Source organism: Leptopilina heterotoma, unplaced genomic scaffold (genome assembly GCF_015476425.1).
Source record: "Leptopilina heterotoma isolate Lh14 unplaced genomic scaffold, ASM1547642v1 Lhet_8, whole genome shotgun sequence".
NCBI lineage: Eukaryota > Metazoa > Arthropoda > Insecta > Hymenoptera > Figitidae > Leptopilina > Leptopilina heterotoma.
Window position 1 is genome coordinate 1,476,169 of NW_025111180.1, and position 23,538 is coordinate 1,499,706.

The following is a 23,538-nucleotide window of genomic DNA, read 5'->3' on the forward strand; positions in this document are numbered from 1 at the left end:
TAATAATGATTAAATATTTATTTAAAAATGAAATTATTGATGTTTTCGAATAATTTTCGTCCTAAAAACCTGGAAAAATTCTGTTTTTGAACCTGGAAAACATGGAAAAGTGAGGAAAAAATAAATGCAAAATATTTTTGAAAACGTCAAGTAATTTTATTTAAAATTTTTGTTTAATATAATAAAATATTAGTATAATGATAGTAGAATATAATAATTAATTTGTTTCAAACGTAGAAAATTTTTTCTGAACACAGCTTCTCGATGATGATTAAAGTGAACTGAAAAGAAGATAAGTTGTATTCCATATTACATATCAATTCAGTAGAAGGTGATTGTTAGAAAATTGAAAAATAAAATAGAAAAGTTTACAGAAGTTAGTTTGAACTATTGTAAAGACAATATTCAAGATAAATGCCGAGAAAATAAACATACCTCAAATCTATCTATGGACAAATAACAGTAATTTTCGCCTGATCTATCCAAGTTTGGGACAATGCTTCGACGATGCAGGTTTCAGATTTGCCATTTTCTTTCAGTTCGCAATTAGTTTCCTGTCCCTTGGCGCAATTGGTTTCTCCAAATGTAACATTTATTTTGAAGAGCAATCCTGCCACATGTTGTACCCTAGCACTATTAATTTTTACAATAATTGGTTTATAGGACTTGTCCATTGCGTATTTTGCAAGACCACGATGTGCGAACTGTTCAATGTAAGGATGATTTACTTTAAATTCAGTTTCGCTTAATATAGCAGGTCCTGTCTGCAAGTGTTTTGAAAATATTTTGTCAATTTTAAATTTCAGATCGTATTGATTTTTAATATTAAATCAGCATTCAAAAAGATTTACTCATACACAAGAAAACTAATATTTCCGCCAATAAAATCCGGATGTATAATTATTTATAAAAATTCATATAAATAGGTAACAAAAACTTTCAATAAATTAATTATCGATCAGTACGAATGAATTTTAATAAATTATATATAACCAGCATAGAAAAATAAGATATTTAACCTTAGGTCACAAAGTTCTTTAACTTCTATTTTATATGGATGATACTTTACTCAGTGGTCACTTTTGTTGTTTCCTATTTAATAACTTTAAAAATTATTTTCGAATCTACTTTAAACTTGTGAACAATTATAATCTTCACTATGTCCTTTAGTAATATCATGCATTCCGTACACAATAAAAAGAAAGTTTTGTTTTAATGACAGTAAGGAGGTCTTAAAAAAAGACAAACTATTTTTAAGAAAACCTTACTATTCCTTCATTACTCACAACGCTTCTCTTCGTCTGTTCTTTTCTTAACGAGAGTGCCGAAGACATACCAATAATTAAAAGCACTAGAAAAGTACAGGTTGAAACCTGAAGATGGTTAAACGAGAACATTTTCTTATAGTTTTTTCTTCACACAAAGATTCACAATGACAATCTTGAAAACTCTATCTATTATATATACCGAAAATCACTAACTTTTTACATAACAGGTTTATAAAAAGTGAGAATTTCATAATAGAAAAGATAGTTTTATTAATTTCGTTTGTAATATTTACCTCTAAAAATAAATATATATGTACATTAAAATAAAATAGAATAATAATTACTTCCTACTTAACTTAGGGCCAGTTTCATCAATATCGATTAAATGTTAATCAATGATTAAATCCTCATTCAACCAATCATGTGCCGTTAAAATGGCTTTAATCATTGCATTGATTAAATTTTAATTGAGGTTAGTGAAATTAACCTTTAGGGCCAGTTTCACCAACTCCGATTAAAAATTAATCAATATGATTAAAGTCAGTTTAACCGCCCGTGATTGGTCGGTTAAGAATTTATGTAATTAAGAAAACAAAAAGATTTAGAAATTTGTTTGTAATACCTAATTGTTTATATTTCTGTTTTTCTTTTTAATTCTACACAGTAAATTAAGAGGTATAAAAAACAGTTGCAGCTTAAAATTACTCCAAAGAGGATTAAATCAATCAATTTTTGGATTAATTTTTATCCAGGAAAAAATGTATATAAATCAAAACCAACTCATTTTTGAAACATTTTGAAAAAATAATTCTTCGACGGATTATTTTAATTCTTGATGGATTGAATGCGGAAATACTCCCGATAAACTCCGCACAGTTTCCGCAAATTTTTATTTTTTGTATATTAGTATATTGACTAGCAACAATTCAGGCGGCTAAAATTCTTAACAAAAGTTTTAATGAAATTCTTCGTAAAAATTCAATCATTTTTAAAAAAATTTAATAAAATTTTTCATAGGAATTTATTTAACTTTTCAAAAATTTTCTTCAAATCAATTATTTTCAATATCTACCTACTATATTTCAATAAAAATTTTCAGAAGAATTCAGTTATTTAAAAAAAATGTTTAAAAAATTCTACTCACATATTTAATTATTTTCATATAACTAAGAAAAATTTTACAAGAATACAATTATAATTGAATTTTATAATTTCAGTTCAAATTTTAGATTATAATTTAAAATTAAAATCACTATATAGCGAGAATTTTTGTAAATAATTAAATTTTGAAAAGTTTCTCGAGTTAAAATCTTTTAAAATTTGAATTTTTCATACTTTTAACTGACAATTACGTGTATACAAGTAACTATTTTTTAAAGTTATTGAAGTTTTCGAATAATTTTATAATTAAAGAAATTGGTAAATAAATGTAATAGACCATTTTTTAAGTAAAATTTTTTATTTTATTTTCTAAAAATTCAAAAATTTGGAATTTAATTTCCAATTAAAATTTGCATTTGACAAATAGAATTTATAAACATTTTTTTCCTTTACTTTTAAAAAACTTTGAATTTTATTAAGAGAATTGTAATTAAGTAATAGAAATGATGTAAATTAAAAATTTTTTTTTTTTACTTATGAAAATTGAGAATTTTGTACAAAAATATTAAGAAACGGGAATATGTAACGTTTTTTTCCAAAAAGAAAAGAATAATTTTGTGAACAAATAATATTGTTATTATAATAATAAATAAAAGTTACCTATGCATCAAATGGGTACATTTCGTATTTCTTAATCATAATTTTTTAACAATTAACAATTTTCTAATATTTTTTATATATAAAAAGGAAAAAATATTTTTATACTAATTATCTTAAAATTTACATTTTGTAAAAAGTGCAATTAACCATATCTTCCTGAATGTCCGGGAAAGATAGAGAGTATACGAGAGAGTTGACCATTAAAAATTTTTTCTATTCTTTTGTGCCATTTGGCTTCAATATTTTTGTGTTCTTCAAAAATACTTGACTTATTTAAAAATCTCCAACCTTAGGTAAAAAATTTATAAATTTTCAAAATTATCAAAAATTCGAAAATCCTAATTTCTTAAAATTCAACATTTTTTCTTCTCTTTTATGGCATTTAGCTTCAATATTTTTGTGCTCTTTAAAAATACTTTACTTATTTAAAAGTTTCCACCCTTTGAAAAAAATGTAAAGTTTTTCAAAATAAATTATCAAAAATTCGAAAAACCGAATTTCTTAATATTCAACATTTTTTCTATTCTTTTGTGCCAATTGGCTTCAATATTTTTGTGCTTTTCAAAAATAGATTACTTATTTGAAAATCTCCACCCTTTAGAAAAAATTTAAAATTTTTCAAAATTATGAAAAATTTGAAAAACCGAATATCTTAATATTCAACATTTTTTTTTCTTTTGTGCCAATTGGCTTTAATATTTTTGTGCTTTTTAAAAATAGTTTACTCATTTAAAAATCTCCAACCTTTGGAAAAAATTTACAGTTTTTCAAAATTATCAAAAATTCGAAAAACCGAATTTCTTAATTTTCAACATTTTTTCTATTCTTTTGAGCCATTTGGCTTCAATATTTTTGTGCTCTTGGAAAATACTTTACTTATTTGAAAATCTCTACCCTTTGGAAAAAATTTAAAATTTTTCAAAATTATGAAAAATTTTGAAAAACCGAATTTCTTAATATTCAACATTTTTTCTTTTCTTTTGTGCTATTTGGCTTTAATATTTTTGTGCTCTTAAAAAATACTTTACTTATTTAGTAGTCTCCACTTTTTGGTAAAAAATCTAAAATTTTCAAAAATTATCAAAATTTCGAAAAACCGATTTTCTTAAAATTCAACATTTTTTCGTCTGTTTTATTTCATTTAGCTTCAATATTTTTGTGCTTCTCAAAAATAGTTTACTTATTTGAAAATCTCCACCCATTGGAAAAAATTTAAAATTATTAAAAATTATGAAAAATTTAAAAAACCGAATTTATTAAAATTCAATTTCTTCTTTTCTTTTGTGCAGGCCTCGAACTGAGTACATAAATTAAGGAAAAGTACGTAATTTTGAATTTGGTACCTAAAAGTACGTAATTTTGACAAAAGGTCCGTAAAGTACGTAATTTTGACCATTTCGACTAAAAATCAAAATATGTATACAGATTGTGTATAAATATTTAGTTATGCCTTCTCTATTTTTATTCACATTCACTTTCCGATCAATCCGCTGACGGTGATCATTTTCAGAAACAATGATCGGTCGAAAACGAAAGTCATATTTTGTTAATAAAGGGTTCATACCACTATACATGCCTCAAAATTTAGCTTTTTTGTAGAATTTTTTTACGATCCATGTAAATTTTATTGATCTAGGTCTTTTATATCTAGGTATTTTTAAAAAAATTTTTTTCTTTTAACAAAGACACTCTCTAACTATATAGAAAACGTCGTTTCATTAAAAAAAATATTGTTTAATTATTTAAAATTTAACAATAGAATACACAACATGAAAAAATGTGAATTGAGTTACTGATAATATAAAAATTTACTGATTCAACTAGTAACTATGTAAGTACATAGCCTTTGTACGCGTTCAAATGTCACCTAAAATAATATATTTAAAGTGCTGAGATCTTTCTAAAATTTTACACAACATTTTTGAGATATTCTACTATACTTTCAAAATCCGTAAAAAAATTTAATTTTTTGAAGTTGACAAAGTGGTATGAACCCTTAAAGAATTTCAAAAACTTCTTAATTTACAGTTCTTAAGTAAAATTTTATCATAAGAACATATAAAATATTATTTCAATTTTAAGATTTTCTAAACTAATAAAAATATGTTGATTGAAATCCATGTAATTATTTAAACTATATCATTCTATTTTGCGATTTAAAGTCGGCACTTTAAATAAAAAATTACAAATTTTGGTACGTAAATTGGTCACTAATTTTTCCTTTTTTGGTACGTAAAGTACGTAATTTTCAGTGCCAAAGGCAGTTCGAGGCCTGTTTGTGGCATTTAGCTTCAATACGTAAAAGAAAATATCAACTTTTAAGTTTTTTATTTGGATTAATTCTCATCGTGAAAAGTATTTTAGCCTATTTGGGTCCCCTGAAGATGTACCTAAAGGTATTTGCTAATTATTATCAGTCAGATTTTGTATATTTGTTGTTAAAGCCAAAAACGCACTCTGGGGCCAAATGTTTAATATAATATAGGTGGGTCTAAATGTTAAGTGTATTTTTTTTCATTTTTTGTGTTTTTCGGGTATTTATGTTTAAAAATTATTTATTTAACATCAGGCAAGTACACGGTCAAATAATAAGACCGCTCACGTGAAATAAACCCAAAAAAATTTTGTTTTTAATTTTGAAATTTTAATTTATTAACTCTATAACTGTTCTAAAGGTATATAGTTAAATAAACGCAGTTGTTTTATTAACTAAATTTCTTGCTTTACGTATACTTTAACTTATCTCCTACTTAACACGAGGTTAAATGTTAAAAAAAACAAAATTTTGGAAAAAGAACAAAACAAGTATTTTACGCGAAAATATCAGAAACTTTTTTTATTGAAAGTTGTTGAGGACAAGTTGCCCTACAATATTGATCTATACATTATTATTTGCATCTAAGCGAATAATATTGTTTTTAAAAAAAATCATTTATGCAAAATTTAACATTTAGCCCTGGTCTTCCCTATATTTTACGAATATTTTTCTGGGGAATGTGAAAAAAATTTCAAAACTGTAGGTTGGGTTTTGACAAAATATTTCTACAACCTAAAGGATATACTTAATAAATTTTCAGAATTCACAATTATTGAACAAATGAAAATTAAGTGCTTGGTATAACGCAATTATTATAACACCCTATATGCAAAGAGAAAACATAATCTTAATATTAGGTTTCAGTCTATAAAGTTATTACAAACTGACATCCATTTCTACAAAAATTCGATTAAAATGAATTCAAATTAATTTTAAATTAACATTTCGAAAACTGGAAAAAAATTTAAATGAGGAAAAAATAAATTGCAAATATTTTTGAAAATAAGCGTGAAATAATTTTATTTAAAATTTTTGTTCAACATAATAAAATTTTAGTACAATTATCGTGGAATGTAGCAGTTAATTTGTTTCCAACGTAGAGAAATTTCTTCTGAACATAGCTTCTCGATGATGAATAAAGTGAGCTGAAAAGAAGATAAGTTGTATTCCATATTGCATATCAATAATTAAGTAGAAGATTAACAGAAATTAAACTTAGAACTATTTTAAAGAAGCCAAGAAAATAGAAATACCTCAAATCTATCTCTAGCAAGTAACAGTGGCATCCGGATGACCGTTATCTATCCAAGGTTGGGACACTAATTCGACGGTACAGGTTTCAAATTTGCCATTTTCTTTCAGTGCGCAATTAGTTTCCTGTCCCTTGGCGCAATTGGTTTCTCCAAATGTAACATTTATTTTGAAGAGCAATCCTGCCACATGTTGTACCCTAGCACTATTAATTTTTACAATAATTGGTTTATAGGACTTGTCCATTGCGTATTTTTCAAGACCAAAAGGTGCGTACAGTAGAACGTCTGGATGATTTACTTCAATATTAAATTCGGCTCCATGAAGAGTTCTTGTCTGCAAGTGTTTTTAAAATATTTTGTCAGTTTAAAATTTCAGATCGTATTGATTTTTATAATATTAAATCAGCATTCGAAAATTATGAAAATAATTAAATTCCTGAGAAATTTTAGTTATTTATGAAAATAATTAAATGTTTGCGTAAAATTTTAACAAAAATTTTGTTTAATAATTGAATTCTTTTGGTAAATTTATTTATTTTTTTTTTTTTTTATTGAAGTTAGTAGATATTAAAAATCATTGAATTGAGGAAAGTTTTTGAAAATAATTGAATTTCTGAGAAAAATTTTACTACTTTTGAAAATAATTGAATTTCTGACGAAAATTTTTGTAAAGTTTTTAAAATAATTGAAATACTGCGAAGAATTATATTACTTTTGAGAATAATTGAATTTTTGAGACGAATTTTATTAAAATTTCTTTTTAAATAATTGAATTCTTTTGTAAAATTTTATTGAAATAGTAGATATTAAAAATAAATGGATTTTAACAAGTTTTTGAAATTAATTGAATTTCTACGAAGAATTTAAAAAAAAAAATTTGAAAATAATACTTAAATTCTAATATAAAAATGGTAGCAAAGGTTTTTAAAATACCTGAATTTTTTTGATGAATTTTAATAAAATTTTTAAGAATAATTACATTTTTCGAGAAATTAAATTAAAATTAAATTAAATTTAAAAGTAATTGAAAGTTCTAATTAAATTCATTGAAAATTGAAATTTACAAAATTTCAAACTAAAATTGTTTGAATGAAGTTCATTTACTTATGAAAATTGTAAACGCAACTCTGAAAATTGAATTAATTTTGAAATATTTATATATGAAGTAGAATTTATCACTCGGTCGAAATTTATATATGTGAGAAGAAATCATTCTTTCCGAGTCAAATAAATTGACTCGGAAATAATTTGACTCGGAAAGAATGATTTCTTTTTTGAAATATTTAGTTTGTAAAAATTTTCAAAGTTTATAAAAGACGATAAAAAAATAACTTACTTTTCTTTCATTACTCAGAACACTTGACTCTGTCTCTTCTTTTTGTAACGAGAGAGCCGAAGACATGCCAATAATTAAAAGCACTAGATAAGTACAGGTGTTAAACGAGAACATTTTGTTATAATTTTTTCTTCACTCAAAGATTCGCAATGACAATCTTGAAAACTCTGCCTATTATATATACCGAAAATCATTAACTTTTTACGCACGTAACAGGCTTATAATGCGAGAATTTCGTAATTGAAAAAATAATTTTATCAATTTTGTTTAGGATGTTTACCTCTAAAACTAAATGTACATTAAAATGTAATAGAATAATAATAACTTTCTAAACCTGACTTAATGTCTCAACTGTGAATATAGTGATATACATTATAGTAAAATTGTAAATTCCAAAATATTGTCAATAGAATTTCCGCTTATACACGGAGAGAAAAATCAAGCGTTTGTAGTATGGACAGTTAAGCTTATTTCGTAAAAGAATGCACATGCGCAATATGCGTAAAACTTCTGCTGTATTTGTATAAATTTCTACGTTATCAGCATAAAAGTTCTACCTGTAACGCATGGGACGTCAGTATACTACGATTGCAAGAGATCCATGCTTTTTTAGTATATGTTTCATGCAACTGAGGTATAAAAACATGCCTCTTTAGCAGGACGTTTATACAAAATTAGCATAGGAAGTCTCCATACTACAAACGCTTGATTTTTCTCTCCGTGTATACGTAATAAAAGAAGCAAAACAAGATTGTTGTGTTGAAGTATTTCGAAATGTGTTCATAACACCTAATGGTTTATATTTTTGTTTTTAATTCTTAACACTAAACTAACAAGTATTAATAAGAGTTGCGCAACTTAAACCTTACTCCAAAAAAAGATTAAAACTATCAATTTTTGGATTAATTTTGTTTTTTTTTCTTTAAAAAATATTGTTTGACAAATCGAAAATATGCCGGTATTATTTCATGATTTATAATAAAATCAAATAAAATAATATTACAAATTAGAAAGTTTTAAACAAATTTTGATTAAGAAGTAATAATATTTTTCTAAAAAATTCTTAATTTTTATAAGAAAACAATTTGCATCATTTCTATTTCAATCTCTATTTTGTTTCAATGAAATTCAAAGTTTTTTAAAAGTAAAGAAAATGAAAATGTTTATAATTCACATTTGTCAATTAGAAAATTTAATTGAAAATTTTTGAATTTTTAGATTATTCAATAATAATATTCAATATTCAATTGTGTTCAAAAAATTTTTTTAATTCTCGTCAAAATTTTAGTTATTTTTATAGATAATAAAATTCTTCTCCGGAAATTTGTATAATTTTCCAAAATTTTAATTAAATTCTTGGCAAAATTTCAATTTTCTTTTTTTTTATTATAAAATATTCTGTTTGTTTATAAAACGCCTTTGGAGAACGTTCCTTCCTCTACGCACTGGTATAAAATTTTATAAGTACATAGTTTAAAAGTAAACAAAGATATTTATAATCTAATATTTTGTGCCTTAGTAGTACTACTAACAATATTTTTGCAACAATTTATGAATTGTAAAGTTTACATTAATTTAACTTTCTTCTTGTAAAATCTTTTCAAATTAAAATTTAACAAAGTAAGGTCTTACTGCAATAGTAGAAATCGTCATTCTTAACATTAATTTTAATTTTAATTTTATAAAAAAATTTTTTATTAAAAATTTTATTTTAAAAAAGAAAGCATTAAATGCAATTCTTCAGTCTTTTAAAATATAACAATACAAAAATATGAACAAGTTTTCTGGATAATTATTCATATCTGAAAAATCAATTTCTATGTAATAACAATAATAACAAGAATTTAGTTTATCGCATTTAGGCGAAATGTCATTTCTACTAAATTTTGAGGAGTAGAATCTTGATAGCAAACATAGACTTCTTTCTCCCTTGGATGAGAAAGTATTCTTCCTACCACCCAGTATGTTTGATTGTTCCATACAAATAATGTTCCATACTCTTTGGTTGATACCAAACTTTTGTTAACTACACTCTTTTCAACGTCTTGATTTGCAATTTTTCTATATCGCAAAGTATTTTGCAAGCATGTGTGCATCATTTGTACACAACTAGAAAATTTGCTAATTACTTCTGAATTTTTCGTGGCACATTTGTCAGAGAATGATGATATTAAAATACCTTCGCACAAATCTAAATGTAAATAATGAAGTAAATAATTTCCTTCTCCCACCGTCAATACATGAGATGAAATATATTCTGCTTCGCATAAAAGGCTGTCTCTGATACTGGAAATGTCCATGTTGTTCCCTTGCTTCTCATTCTATGGATTAAGGATAATTTTAATTCATGAAGTTTACAATTTTCATAAATAGATCAACTTCAACAGGTTTTAATTTTAAATTTTACAAAATTTCAATTTTTAATGAATTTTATTGGAAATTATAATGAAGTTTGATTTTTAAAAAATTTTAATAATTCAAATTCTGAAATTAAAATTTTTAAAAAAATTCTTGGGAAAATTTCAACTATTTTCATACCAAAGAATTCAATTATTAAAAAATTTGTTTGATAAAATTCTGTATGAGAATTCAATTTTAACAAACATTCAATTATTCAATAAATTATTGATTTTTTAATTTAAATAATTGAATTCTTCTAGAATTTTCTAATAAAAATTGATTTAAAAATGAGTTACCGAATAATCGATTTATTATTTATGAAAATAATTGAATTCTTGCAACAAATTTTATTACATATTTTTGAGAAATTTTACTACTTGTAAAAATAAATGAATTCTTGTGAAGGATTTTATTAAGATTTCCGTAAATAATTAATTTTTTTTTTGAAAAATTGTATGGCCTAATTTAAATTATTATAATCATGAAGATATCGATCACTCCGAGTCGGAGTCTCGGAGTTTATAATAAAATTTTGATAAATTGTTAATTTTAATAGGTTTGAATTACAAATTTTTTAAAATCTTAATTTCTATGGAAAAATAATAATGATTAAATATTTATTTTTAATAAAAATATTGACGTTTTCGAATAATTTTACAATTATTGAAATTTGTAAATAAATGTAATAGAATTTTGAGAATCTAATAATTTTTAAAGTGAATCAGAATATTCTTTAGGGTGAGGGAAAAAGTCAAAATTGTGTCTCGAAATCAGGAAAAAACAAAATTAAATATTTGTGGCAACCCTGTGAAAAATGGTACTAATGGAATGATATTTATAAAATTCAAACTTACTTTATAAATATCCACATCGGAGTCACTATCCTCTGAATATTTTAAAGCAATATTTATTTTTTCTCTAATTGCTCGACGACCTAGAATAGGAACAGCTTCATCACTCATTTCGCTAACGACTCCTGTTCCTTGACTCTGAGAATCATCCGATGCTTGTAAGGAATAAACTGAACAAAATAATAATTCTCAGTGTTATAATTTAGCTCGGTTAAACTAGCGACCCGCCGGCCGCCACCCATCAGAAGAATCCATAGGCGCCGACACACATATAGTAGCGCGGTGGCCCTATACGGTTCAATCAACGCAAAAAAAACGTACGCTAGCTATCACAGTTTATTAAAAAAATTTCAATTGTCACATTTTGAAGAGCAATAATCCCTCTTACATTTGCAACCAAGAATCAAAGATTTGGTCTAAAATTGTTCGAGTTATGAATTTTTTTCCGATTTTTTTCCCAATTTTCGTTTTTCTGATACGGGCGGGTGGGGACGCTGGCTATCGAAAATTTTTTAAATAAATTCTTATTGGTCACATTTTAAGGACCATTAATCCCTCTTTAATTTCTGACCAAGAAATAAGCATTTGGTCTAAAATTGTTCGAGTTATGAATTTTTTTCCGATTTTTTTCCCAATTTTCGTTTTTCTGATACGGGCGGGTGGGGACGCTGACTATCAAAAATTTTTTAAATAAATTCTTATTGTTCACATTTTAAAAAGGATTAATCGCTCTTTAATTTGCGACCAAGAAACAAAGAATTGGTTAAAAATTATTCGAGTTATGAATTTTTTTCCGATTTTTTTCCCAATTTTCGTTTTTCTGATACGGGCGGGTGGGGACGCTGGCTATCAAAAATTTTTTAAATAAATTCTTATTGGTCACATTTTAAGGACCATTAATCCCTCTTTAATTTCTGACCAAGAAATAAGCATTTGGTCTAAAATTGTTCGAGTTATGAATTTTTTTCCGATTTTTTTCCCAATTTTCGTTTTTCTGATACGGGCGGGTGGGGACGCTGGCTATCAAAAATTTTTTAAATAAATTCTTATTGGTCACATTTTAAGGACCATTAATCCCTCTTTAATTTCTGACCAAGAAATAAGCATTTGGTCTAAAATTGTTCGAGTTATGAATTTTTTTCCGATTTTTTTCCCAATTTTCGTTTTTCTGATACGGGCTGGTGGGGACGCTGGCTATCAAAAGTTTATTAAAAATATTTTCAATTGTCACATTTTGAAGAGCAATAATCCCTCTTTAATTTGCGACCAAGAAACAAAGAATTGGTCAAAAATTGTTCGAGTTATGAATTTTTTTCCGATTTTTTTCCCAATTTTCGTTTTTCTGATACGGGCGGGTGGGGACGCTGGCTATCAAAAGTTTATTAAAAATATTTTCAATTGTCACATTTTGAAGAGCAATAATCCCTCTTTAATTTGCGACCAAGAAACAAAGAATTGGTCAAAAATTGTTCGAGTTATGAATTTTTTTCCGATTTTTTTCCCAATTTTCGTTTTTCTGATACGGGCGGGTGGGGACGCTGGCTATCAAAAGTTTATTAAAAATATTTTCAATTGTCACATTTTGAAGAGCAATAATCCCTCTTTAATTTGCGACCAAGAAACAAAGAATTGGTTAAAAATTATTCGAGTTATGAATTTTTTTCCGATTTTTTTCCCAATTTTCGTTTTTCTGATACGGGCGGGTGGGGACGCTGACTATCAAAAATTTTTTAAATAAATTCTTATTGGTCACATTTTAAGGACCATTAATCCCTCTTTAATTTCTGACCAAGAAATAAGCATTTGGTCTAAAATTGTTCGAGTTATGAATTTTTTTCCGATTTTTTTCCCAATTTTCGTTTTTCTGATACGGGCGGGTGGGGACGCTGGCTATCAAAAATTTTTTAAATAAATTCTTATTGGTCACATTTTAAGGACCATTAATCCCTCTTTAATTTCTGACCAAGAAACAAAGAATTGGTTAAAAATTATTCGAGTTATGAATTTTTTTCCGATTTTTTTCCCAATTTTCGATTTTCTGATACGGGCGGGTGGGGACGCTGACTATCAAAAATTTTTTAAATAAATTCTTATTGGTCACATTTTAAGGACCATTAATCCCTCTTTAATTTCTGACCAAGAAATAAGCATTTGGTCTAAAATTGTTCGAGTTATGAATTTTTTTCCGATTTTTTTCCCAATTTTCGATTTTCTGATACGGGCGGGTGGGGACGCTGACTATCAAAAATTTTTTAAATAAATTCTTATTGGTCACATTTTAAGGACCATTAATCCCTCTTTAATTTCTGACCAAGAAATAAGCATTTGGTCTAAAATTGTTCGAGTTATGAATTTTTTTCCGATTTTTTTCCCAATTTTCGATTTTCTGATACGGGCGGGTGGGGACGCTGGCTATCAAAAGTTTATTAAAAATATTTTCAATTGTCACATTTTGAAGAGCAATAATCCCTCTTTAATTTGCGACCAAGAAACAAAGAATTGGTTAAAAATTATTCGAGTTATGAATTTTTTTCCGATTTTTTTCCCAATTTTCGTTTTTCTGATACGGGCGGGTGGGGACGCTGGCTATCAAAAATTTTTTAAATAAATTCTTATTGGTCACATTTTAAGGACCATTAATCCCTCTTTAATTTCTGACCAAGAAACAAAGAATTGGTTAAAAATTATTCGAGTTATGAATTTTTTTCCGATTTTTTTCCCAATTTTCGTTTTTCTGATACGGGCGGGTGGGGACGCTGGCTATCAAAAATTTTTTAAATAAATTCTTATTGGTCACATTTTAAGGACCATTAATCCCTCTTTAATTTCTGACCAAGAAACAAAGAATTGGTTAAAAATTATTCGAGTTATGAATTTTTTTCCGATTTTTTTCCCAATTTTCGTTTTCCTGATACGGGCGGGTGGGGACGCTGACTATCAAAAATTTTTAAAATAAATTCTTATTGTTCACATTTTAAAAAGGATTAATCGCTCTTTAATTTGCGACCAAGAAACAAAGAATTGGTTAAAAATTATTCGAGTTATGAATTTTTTTCCGATTTTTTTCCCAATTTTCGATTTTCTGATACGGGCGGGTGGGGACGCTGACTATCAAAAATTTTTTAAATAAATTCTTATTGGTCACATTTTAAGGACCATTAATCCCTCTTTAATTTCTGACCAAGAAATAAGCATTTGGTCTAAAATTGTTCGAGTTATGAATTTTTTTCCGATTTTTTTCCCAATTTTCGTTTTTCTGATACGGGCTGGTGGGGACGCTGGCTATCAAAAGTTTATTAAAAATATTTTCAATTGTCACATTTTGAAGAGCAATAATCCCTCTTTAATTTCTGACCAAGAAATAAGCATTTGGTCTAAAATTGTTCGAGTTATGAATTTTTTTCCGATTTTTTTCCCAATTTTCGATTTTCTGATACGGGCGGGTGGGGACGCTGACGATCAAAAATTTTTTAAATAAATTCTTATTGGTCACATTTTAAGGACCATTAATCCCTCTTTAATTTCTGACCAAGAAATAAGCATTTGGTCTAAAATTGTTCGAGTTATGAATTTTTTTCCGATTTTTTTCCCAATTTTCGTTTTTCTGATACGGGCGGGTGGGGACGCTGGCTATCAAAAATTTTTTAAATAAATTCTTATTGGTCACATTTTAAGGACCATTAATCCCTCTTTAATTTCTGACCAAGAAATAAGCATTTGGTCTAAAATTGTTCGAGTTATGAATTTTTTTCCGATTTTTTTCCCAATTTTCGTTTTTCTGATACGGGCTGGTGGGGACGCTGGCTATCAAAAATTTTTTAAATAAATTCTTATTGGTCACATTTTAAGGACCATTAATCCCTCTTTAATTTCTGACCAAGAAACAAAGAATTGGTTAAAAATTATTCGAGTTATGAATTTTTTTCCGATTTTTTTCCCAATTTTCGTTTTTCTGATACGGGCGGGTGGGGACGCTGGCTATCAAAAATTTTTTAAATAAATTCTTATTGGTCACATTTTAAGGACCATTAATCCCTCTTTAATTTCTGACCAAGAAACAAAGAATTGGTTAAAAATTATTCGAGTTATGAATTTTTTTCCGATTTTTTTCCCAATTTTCGTTTTTCTGATACGGGCGGGTGGGGACGCTGACTATCAAAAAATTTTAAATAAATTCTTATTGGTCACATTTTAAGGACCATTAATCCCTCTTTAATTTCTGACCAAGAAATAAGCATTTGGTCTAAAATTGTTCGAGTTATGAATTTTTTTCCGATTTTTTTCCCAATTTTCGTTTTTCTGATACGGGCGGGTGGGGACGCTGACTATCAAAAATTTTTTAAATAAATTCTTATTGTTCACATTTTAAAAAGGATTAATCGCTCTTTAATTTGCGACCAAGAAACAAAGAATTGGTTAAAAATTATTCGAGTTATGAATTTTTTTCCGATTTTTTTCCCAATTTTCGTTTTTCTGATACGGGCGGGTGGGGACGCTGGCTATCAAAAATTTTTTAAATAAATTCTTATTGGTCACATTTTAAGGACCATTAATCCCTCTTTAATTTCTGACCAAGAAATAAGCATTTGGTCTAAAATTGTTCGAGTTATGAATTTTTTTCCGATTTTTTTCCCAATTTTCGATTTTCTGATACGGGCGGGTGGGGACGCTGGCTATCAAAAGTTTATTAAAAATATTTTCAATTGTCACATTTTGAAGAGCAATAATCCCTCTTTAATTTGCGACCAAGAAATAAGCATTTGGTCTAAAATTGTTCGAGTTATGAATTTTTTTCCGATTTTTTTCCCAATTTTCGATTTTCTGATACGGGCGGGTGGGGACGCTGACTATCAAAAATTTTTTAAATAAATTCTTATTGGTCACATTTTAAGGACCATTAATCCCTCTTTAATTTCTGACCAAGAAATAAGCATTTGGTCTAAAATTGTTCGAGTTATGAATTTTTTTCCGATTTTTTTCCCAATTTTCGTTTTTCTGATACGGGCGGGTGGGGACGCTGGCTATCAAAAATTCGAACAATTTTAGACCAAATTTTTATTTTTTGGTCACAAATTTAAGGGGGATTATTGCTCTTTAAAATGTGACTATTGCATTTTTTTCTATAAACTGTAATAGCTAGCGTACGTTGTTTTTGCGTTGATTGAACCGTTTAGGGCCACCGCGCTACTATGTGTGTCGGCGCCTATGGATTTTTCTGATGGCTGGCGGCCGGCGGGTCGCTAGTTTCACCGAGCCAAACAATAAATATAATAAATAATAAATATAAATTGAAAAAAAGAAAAACTAACTTCAAATTGCGGACAGAAAAAATGAATCAATGCGATTATTATATGTCATAGTTACCTGATCCAGAAGCCATAGTATTATCCTCACTATTGTGTTTAGTAGAAAGTATTTCTTGCATTTTTTTACACGATGATATAGAATTAGTTTTATCAGAAGAATTTTGCATATCAGAAGATTTAATGAATCCAAAGATATTTTCTGCAATGCTAGTGGATGATCTTAAAGAAGTTTGTTCCTTATTTAATGCGTCTACCATAGTATTAACTAAAATCCATTTTTCCGCCAATGTTGTTATTCCAATTTTTTGTATATGTTGCAATGTCTCTTGAGCTTCTTCTACATAAAATGGATTTGGACCAACGTTTTCTTCAATTCTAATCGATTTAAAAAAAATGGTATTAATTAAATTGAAGTTTCTCCTTTTTCTCTGTCGAATGCATTTCTAGTAAAGATATAAACTAAATAATGAAATGAATAAATTAAACTTCTTACTTTGCAGTACATCCTCCAGATTCAAAAATAACAGCCAACAAATCATTCTTAAATCCAACAATAAGTAAAAAATACTGATTCTGAGGAAATGCAGATGCCTTGGAATTGTTTAAAAATTCTTCTGTAGGCAAGGAAGGGTAAACTTTTTTCCATATAATTAATGCTTTTAGGGATTCATTCGTAACCAAATTTAGTAGTCCATAATTCCGTAGGAATGAATTCACATTAATTAGATTATCGTGTGGTAGATGAGATCCTATCAAGTAACTTTTATGATACAAACAACTACCAATCACTGTATATAGACGCTGACAGTTCATTGGATCTTCATTCTGTAACAAACAATTTTATCAACAAAATCATTAAATAATTAAATTCTTTCGACGAATTTTAATAAAAAATTTTTAAAATAATTCCATTTTTCAAGAAATTTGATTTTAATTTGAAACCTTTTCAAAATTCAATTATTTCTAAAAATCCACGCTATATCGCTTTTAATATTCAATTATAATCTAAAATTTTAACTGAAATTCATATCATTATGAAATGAAAATCAATTTTTATTAGAAAATTTCACGAGAATTCCATTATTTAAATATAAAAGTAAATAATTTATTAAATAATATTGAATGTTTCTCAAAATTGAATTCTCCTAAAGAATTTTATCAAAAATTTTTTAAATAATTGAATTTTTTCGACGAAATTTATTAAAACTTGCATGAAAATAATTACTTTTTTCAAGGAATTATGAAAAAAAAGTAAAGTGCCGTCAACTGGGGCTATTTTGTGCATTCGGGGGCTATTTTGTGCACGCGAGTTTTTTAATGAAAAAAATTATTAAAATGAATTATTTTAATCTGCTATTTTGTAAAATGAAAGTTTGATTACATGACAATAGAGAGCACTAAATGTTATTATTTAATTCTTTGGCAATTAAGAGAAAAAAATTCCTAAAAACGGAAAATTTGTTTAAAAAATTTTGAAAGTTCGGAAAAATTATACCAGATCTTCTAGAGTTTTAATGTGTCTCATAAACTGTGTTAGATATTTGTTTTCAATTGTGTTGTGATGATACATACGTAATGCGCTAACTTTTTATTCATTATTTTAAGAGAAAAGTGGAAAAAACTGAAAAACCAGGATTCCATGGGGCTATTTTGTGCACTTAAAAAAATCAAATATTTTTCATAAATATTTTATTTAGTAAGTAAAGAAGATTCTGTTTATCATTTTTATACATTTTTGTCTTACTTTTCTGTCAAAAAACTGTAAATACGTTAATTAAAATCATTAAAACGATTAAAAGCTCTACCGGTGCACAACGTAACCTCAAAAAATGAACTTTAATTAATATTTATAAGTTTTTCAAATTAGTTTTAAAACTATTTTCTCGTTTCTCTTAAAATAACTTGAAAATCATATTAGATATTAAATTGTTATCTATTTAACCTTAAAAATATTTATTTCAAGTTTTTTAAAAATATCATTCAAAACCATTAAAAAAGCTCCTATTGAAATGATGTTTTAAAGTTATTTATAAGTGTTTAAACGATCATTTTATAATTATATTAGTATATTATTATAAAATATATATTAAAAAAGAAGAAAATTTTATTTACTATCTGCGTAATATACAATTTAAAGAAAGATTGTTAATTTTTAGTAAATCCAGATTTTAGCAAAATTTTAGTGCTTTATTTTACATTTTTTGTATAATATATCTACAAAAAAAATTTTACTAGGTCATTCTTTTTTTAATTTACTCTCAAATATATACACAAAAGATTTCATGAAGCAGAAACGATTAAAAAAATTGTTTACGCAACATTATAGAAAAACAAAGTTCGATGCACAAAATAGCCCCATCCCGGGAGTTATTGTGTTCACGACTTTCAATGACTATAACTAAGACAAAAAAAATTTTTTCTTTGCAAAATTTAAAGGAAACCTTCAGAAGGATGTCCACAACATATTTCAAAAGTTGATTTTCTTTATTCTCTTAATTCTGAATTTAAATAAATCTTTGAATAAAAAAAAAGCTATTTGGTGCACAAAATAGCCCCGGTTGACGGTATGAAAAATAAATTGAAATTTCGCGATGAGTTTTATTATTAGTAAAAATAATTGAATCCTTGAGAAGAATTTTATTACTCTTGAAAAATAATTGAATTTCTGCAATAATTTGTAACTTCTTCCAAAATTAAATTTTCTTTTAGTGTTTTTAAATAAAATTCTTCTATAAATTCATTATTTTTAATAATTTTTGAAAAAGTTATTTAAGAATTTTCAAATTCATTATTTTGAATAATTTTTGAAAAAGATCTTTGACAATTTTCAAATTCATTTGTTTACAATTCAATTTTACAAAATTTCAATTATTCGGAAATTCTTCAATTAAATATTATATTAGAAAATAAAAACTAGAAATAATTTTTTAAAAAAATTCAAATTAAACTTTTTCAAAATAATTACATAATTTCTACAGAATTGCTTTGTTAAAAATATGAAAAATTCCAATTTTCAAAGATTTTAATTTGAAACCTATTCAAAATTCAATTATTTCTAAAAATCCACGTTATAATGCTTTTAATATTTAATTATAATCTAAAATTTTAACTGAAATTCATTTGTAAAACAATTTATATTAGCAAATTCTATGAGAATTCAATTATTTAAATACAAATAAAATGCAAATAAATAATTTATTTAATAATTAAATGTTTCTTGAAATTCAACTCCCATAAAGAATTTTATCAACAAATTTTTAAATAATTAAATTATTTGGACGAATTTTAATAAAAATTTTAAGAATAATTACATTTTTCGAGGAATTCGATGAAAATTGCATTAAAAATAATTAAAATTCTGCAATGAATTTAATAATATAATTCTTTTGGAAAATTTTATTAAAATAGTAGATATTGAAAATTATTGAATTTGAGAAAACTATTGAAAATAATTGAATTTCGAAGAAGAATTTTATTATTTATAAAGATATTTGAAATTTTGATGAGAATTTAAAAAAATTTTTGAACATAATTGAAGTTTTGCGAAGAATTTTATTACTTTTGAAAATAATTGAATTTTTGCAATCATTTTTAATTTCTCTAAAATTCTCCAAATTATATTGTATAATTTACGAACTTTTCGTCTTTTCTCAATTAAATTACGGACTTTACGGATCTAGTTTGAGCCGTATGTTCTCTATAGTAAAATTAATTCTTACCCAATCTCGATAATCCATAGCTTCCATTTCATTTAAAGCCGAGTCTATTTGTATATGTGCTTCTTTCGGCAAACGAATTAATTGAGCGGCAGGTAAAATAGTTTCAAAATTACATGAATCTGCTGTATCGTTTGATGAGTCAGTGGATTTTTTTAATTGAATCCGTTGGCAAATGAGAAAAAGTAAATGATTCAATGATGAGTGATTTTCTAATGATGTGAAACATTGGGTCAAATTCCCATATAGAAATTCGAGCATTCGAACGATATCGGAATTTATTTCCACAGCTTGATGTTCGTCGCAACTGGAAAAAGTACAGTAAGATATAAACTGATAATATTTTTTCAAAATGCTTATATCAACTTTTTAAAAACCTACCAATTACTGGGTAGAGATATTAGTAGTAAATTATCCTCTCGAGCAGTGTACGACACGTAAACTTTTTGCTTTTTGCAAAGTATGGTAGAACTGAAACAAGAAAGACTTTTTATTTTGAAATAACTCCTTAAAGCTAAATTAATTAAAATTTGCATTTAATAGAAAGAGCGACTCAAATTTCCTTTAAATTTCGACCTTTTCTCGTAACGTCTCTTTTAGGAAAGAAAAAAAAAGATGTGGATTACCTTATTGAATTGGGTCCTAATATATCAGTTATCATGTGATTTAATGTGACAAACGCTCCTCTTGTTACAGAAAGTAATGTTTCTTGCATCATATCTTCTATTTTGGGAAAAGCGTATATAATATCTTGCGACTCAGGTACCACTTCAGCCAGATTTGTAGCTTTCACAAACATAATTCCAAAGGAATCTTTCGACATATTTTCCATGTGAGATTTACATTTGCTTTGATCGACAATATGTTTAACTAATGGAGATTGCTAAAAATAAGAATAACTTTAATGGAAACAATTTTAGTGATTCTAATTTTAGTCCATAATTATTTATGTTGAACTAGAATATTTTTTATTTATTAAGATTTAAACTTCATTTATATTCAAGCAGAAAGTTTCCTTATAATGCAACTTAAATTCGTTAGTAGAATGTATTTAATAATTACATTTTTAATTTCAAATAATTTCGTTAAATAAAAAGTGAAATAGAAGATAGTTAAATAAAATTTTTACCGTTGGAGTATTCATAGTAGGAAAATTTTCCGTTTTATTGATCGTGATTCGCTGAAATTCCAATAGTACCTATAATAAAAACAATATAAACTTTAATTCACAATAATATGAAAATAATGTGATGGAAACATTTCGAAGTCATTTAAAATTTTTTGAATTTTGATTCAATTGAAGATTTGGATTCATTCTGACATTTTAAGATTCGTATATTTTAAAATTTTTACTTACATCGGTAGCAGAGACAATATTTAAAAGAATACTATTCAGATTCTCGAATGTAACACTCGTCGAGTTGATACGTTGCAAATAATCACCTTCCTTTATACATTGTGATTTTATTGCTTCTCCATGCGGAACAAAACCAGTGACTACAACTTTTGTTCCATCCGATGATATTCCGGGTATTATACCCAAAAAAGCTTCGCATTTAGAAGCTCTTCTTCCTAAATTTTGTTTCTTTTCTGGATCCACAGTTAGTGTAACTTCATAAGTCTTATTTCTCTACGAAAACATTAAAAGTGTAACAGACTATAAAATAAGCTGCGCATTGACAATTATAGAATTCAATTGTTAAATATAAAATCCAAAAGGAGCATAATACTTACCATAATGTTCTTTACAGAAGAATTTTTATTTTTACTTGAAGCTTTATCAAGATTTAATGAAATATTCTGGTGAGTTTTATTTCGAGTACTACAACGACTGCTTTCACGTTGTTTAATAAAACGCATAAACCTTCCAGACGTATTTTTTCGTCTGGAAAATTGAGTTGACTTAAATTGATTCTCATTTTCCGGTAATTTTTCATTGATAACAACAAAATCTGGGTAAGATTCAATGTAGAATACTTCGCCAGTTGGACTAATTTCAGCTTCCCAATCAGCAATAGAACTATATAAAATAAAGTAGTATTGGTTAATGCTATTTAACATTATGTCAAAGAAATTTATTAATAATTTTGTAAATAATTGAATACCTGTTAAAATTTCCCAAGAATTTTATGAAAATTTTTCTAAAATAGTTGAATTTCGATGAAGAATTTTATTATTTATAAAGATAATTGAAATTTTTACGAGAATTTTTTTTTTAATTTTTGAACATGATTGAAATTCTGCGAAGAATTTTTATAACTTTTGAAAATAATTGAATTTTTTTAACCATTTGTATCTAATTTTTCCAAAATTTAATTTTTTTTTAGTATTTCTAACTAAATGAGAACAAGTTTAAATAATTGACTTTATTGTTAATACCAACCTGCTAGAGTCAGGGCTGTAAGATCCAGTGCTTGAAGTGCTTTCACTTGCCCACCAAATGTTTTCATCATCCTCGCACTTCCTATTAACATTGTTAGAGAATTCTGTGCCTTGCTTTGTTTCAATGTTTAATAACATTTTTGTATCCATTTCATTCATTTTAATTATTACAAAGATTGGTGATAACGATAAAGATCCATTTCACAGCTGAAAATAAGCGCATGTTCATTTTTATGGTTTCTATAAAAAAACAAAATTTTTTTTGTAGTTTATATTTTTTTACATCACATAGGTATTATTTCGTTTGTGAAATTTTATTTTCACCTTTATTAAACTGACATGCAGGTAAGTAACTAAATTTTTTTTATTTGGATTTTTCGGTTTAAATTGTTTGACAATCTGTTATTTTTTTGAATTTTGTCATTAATATTTTTTGTTTTTAATAAACACTTGTTGAGTATTACAAACATATAAAATTATCAGATTCTATAAATTATTATTTCCGAATTTTGCATATGTAATTATAAAATATAAAACGTGTATTAAATTAAATGCTATAAAATATATAAAATCAAAAAATACACACTTGAAACATCGACATATAATCAGAATCCAATTCGGTTACAAATAAAAATGTTTTGCAATGTTTTGATTTTGTTAAAAGTTTGTTTGCTTGGTTTGCTTTAAAATACCATGTGAGTTGGAGCAGGCATAAACTATGAAGTAGTAAATAGATAAGCACCCCAATTAAATCTTAAGGATCTTTCTACAACAATTTGTCCCATTGTTGTATAAAGGCGTCTACACACCTCCATCAGGCGAGCGCTCAATTTTCACATCCGTCAAAATTCACGTCACTAAATATAATTGGCTTAAAAAAGTTGCGTGAAAATGAACTTTTGTCTGAGTCAATCAAATTTAATAACATTAATTTCTACGACCTTGAAT

General features: G+C 26.3%; 2 protein-coding genes across 5 annotated transcripts; both read right to left on the reverse strand.

Moving 5' to 3' along the window:
- Positions 1-132: 132 nt before the first annotated feature.
- On the reverse strand, positions 133-1,448 carry LOC122511040. Its single transcript, XM_043626046.1, has 3 exons — positions 1,287-1,448; positions 436-764; positions 133-281 (listed from the first exon to the last, which is right to left on the reverse strand). Exons 1-2 carry the CDS (start codon positions 1,395-1,397, stop codon positions 447-449), a joined length of 429 nt encoding a protein of 142 aa, XP_043481981.1. The 5' UTR covers positions 1,398-1,448; the 3' UTR covers positions 133-281; positions 436-446.
- A 4,891-nt stretch (positions 1,449-6,339) lies between these two features.
- On the reverse strand, positions 6,340-23,313 carry LOC122511001 (protein inturned). 4 transcript variants are annotated; one of them, XM_043625981.1, is made up of 14 exons: positions 23,177-23,298; positions 22,592-22,830; positions 21,943-22,228; positions 21,566-21,838; positions 21,338-21,406; positions 20,835-21,091; positions 20,590-20,679; positions 20,212-20,515; positions 16,986-17,317; positions 16,551-16,867; positions 11,190-11,356; positions 10,167-10,256; positions 6,600-6,933; positions 6,340-6,491 (listed from the first exon to the last, which is right to left on the reverse strand). In XM_043625981.1, the coding sequence occupies exons 2-13, from the start codon at positions 22,747-22,749 to the stop codon at positions 6,613-6,615; spliced, it is 2,664 nt and encodes an 887-aa protein (XP_043481916.1). In that variant the 5' UTR covers positions 22,750-22,830; positions 23,177-23,298; the 3' UTR covers positions 6,340-6,491; positions 6,600-6,612. The 4 variants fall into 4 exon arrangements, with proteins under 4 accessions (XP_043481916.1, XP_043481917.1, XP_043481915.1 ...); XM_043625982.1 differs by lacking the exon at positions 10,167-10,256 and having other exon boundaries at positions 23,177-23,299; XM_043625980.1 differs by lacking the exons at positions 6,340-6,491; positions 6,600-6,933 and having other exon boundaries at positions 9,607-10,256; positions 22,592-22,797; positions 23,177-23,313.
- Between the last annotated feature and the right edge of the window lie 225 nt (positions 23,314-23,538).

What these genes read in the sequence shown, in the direction of transcription:
- LOC122511040 (XM_043626046.1), bottom strand. Translation starts at nt 1,397, where the DNA reads ATGTTCTCGTTTAACCATCTTCAGGTTTCAACCTGTACTTTTCTAGTG. An exon ending in AACAGACGAAGAGAAGCGTT is followed by an intron (nt 765 to 1,286) that starts GTGAGTAATGAA and finishes AAACACTTGCAG; the next exon opens with ACAGGACCTGCTATATTAAG.
- LOC122511001 (XM_043625980.1), bottom strand. Translation starts at nt 22,749, where the DNA reads ATGAATGAAATGGATACAAAAATGTTATTAAACATTGAAACAAAGCAA. An exon ending in ATATTGTCTCTGCTACCGAT is followed by an intron (nt 21,407 to 21,565) that starts GTAAGTAAAAAT and finishes TTTTTATTATAG; the next exon opens with GTACTATTGGAATTTCAGCG. An exon ending in CTACTATGAATACTCCAACG is followed by an intron (nt 21,092 to 21,337) that starts GTAAAAATTTTA and finishes TCTTATTTTTAG; the next exon opens with CAATCTCCATTAGTTAAACA.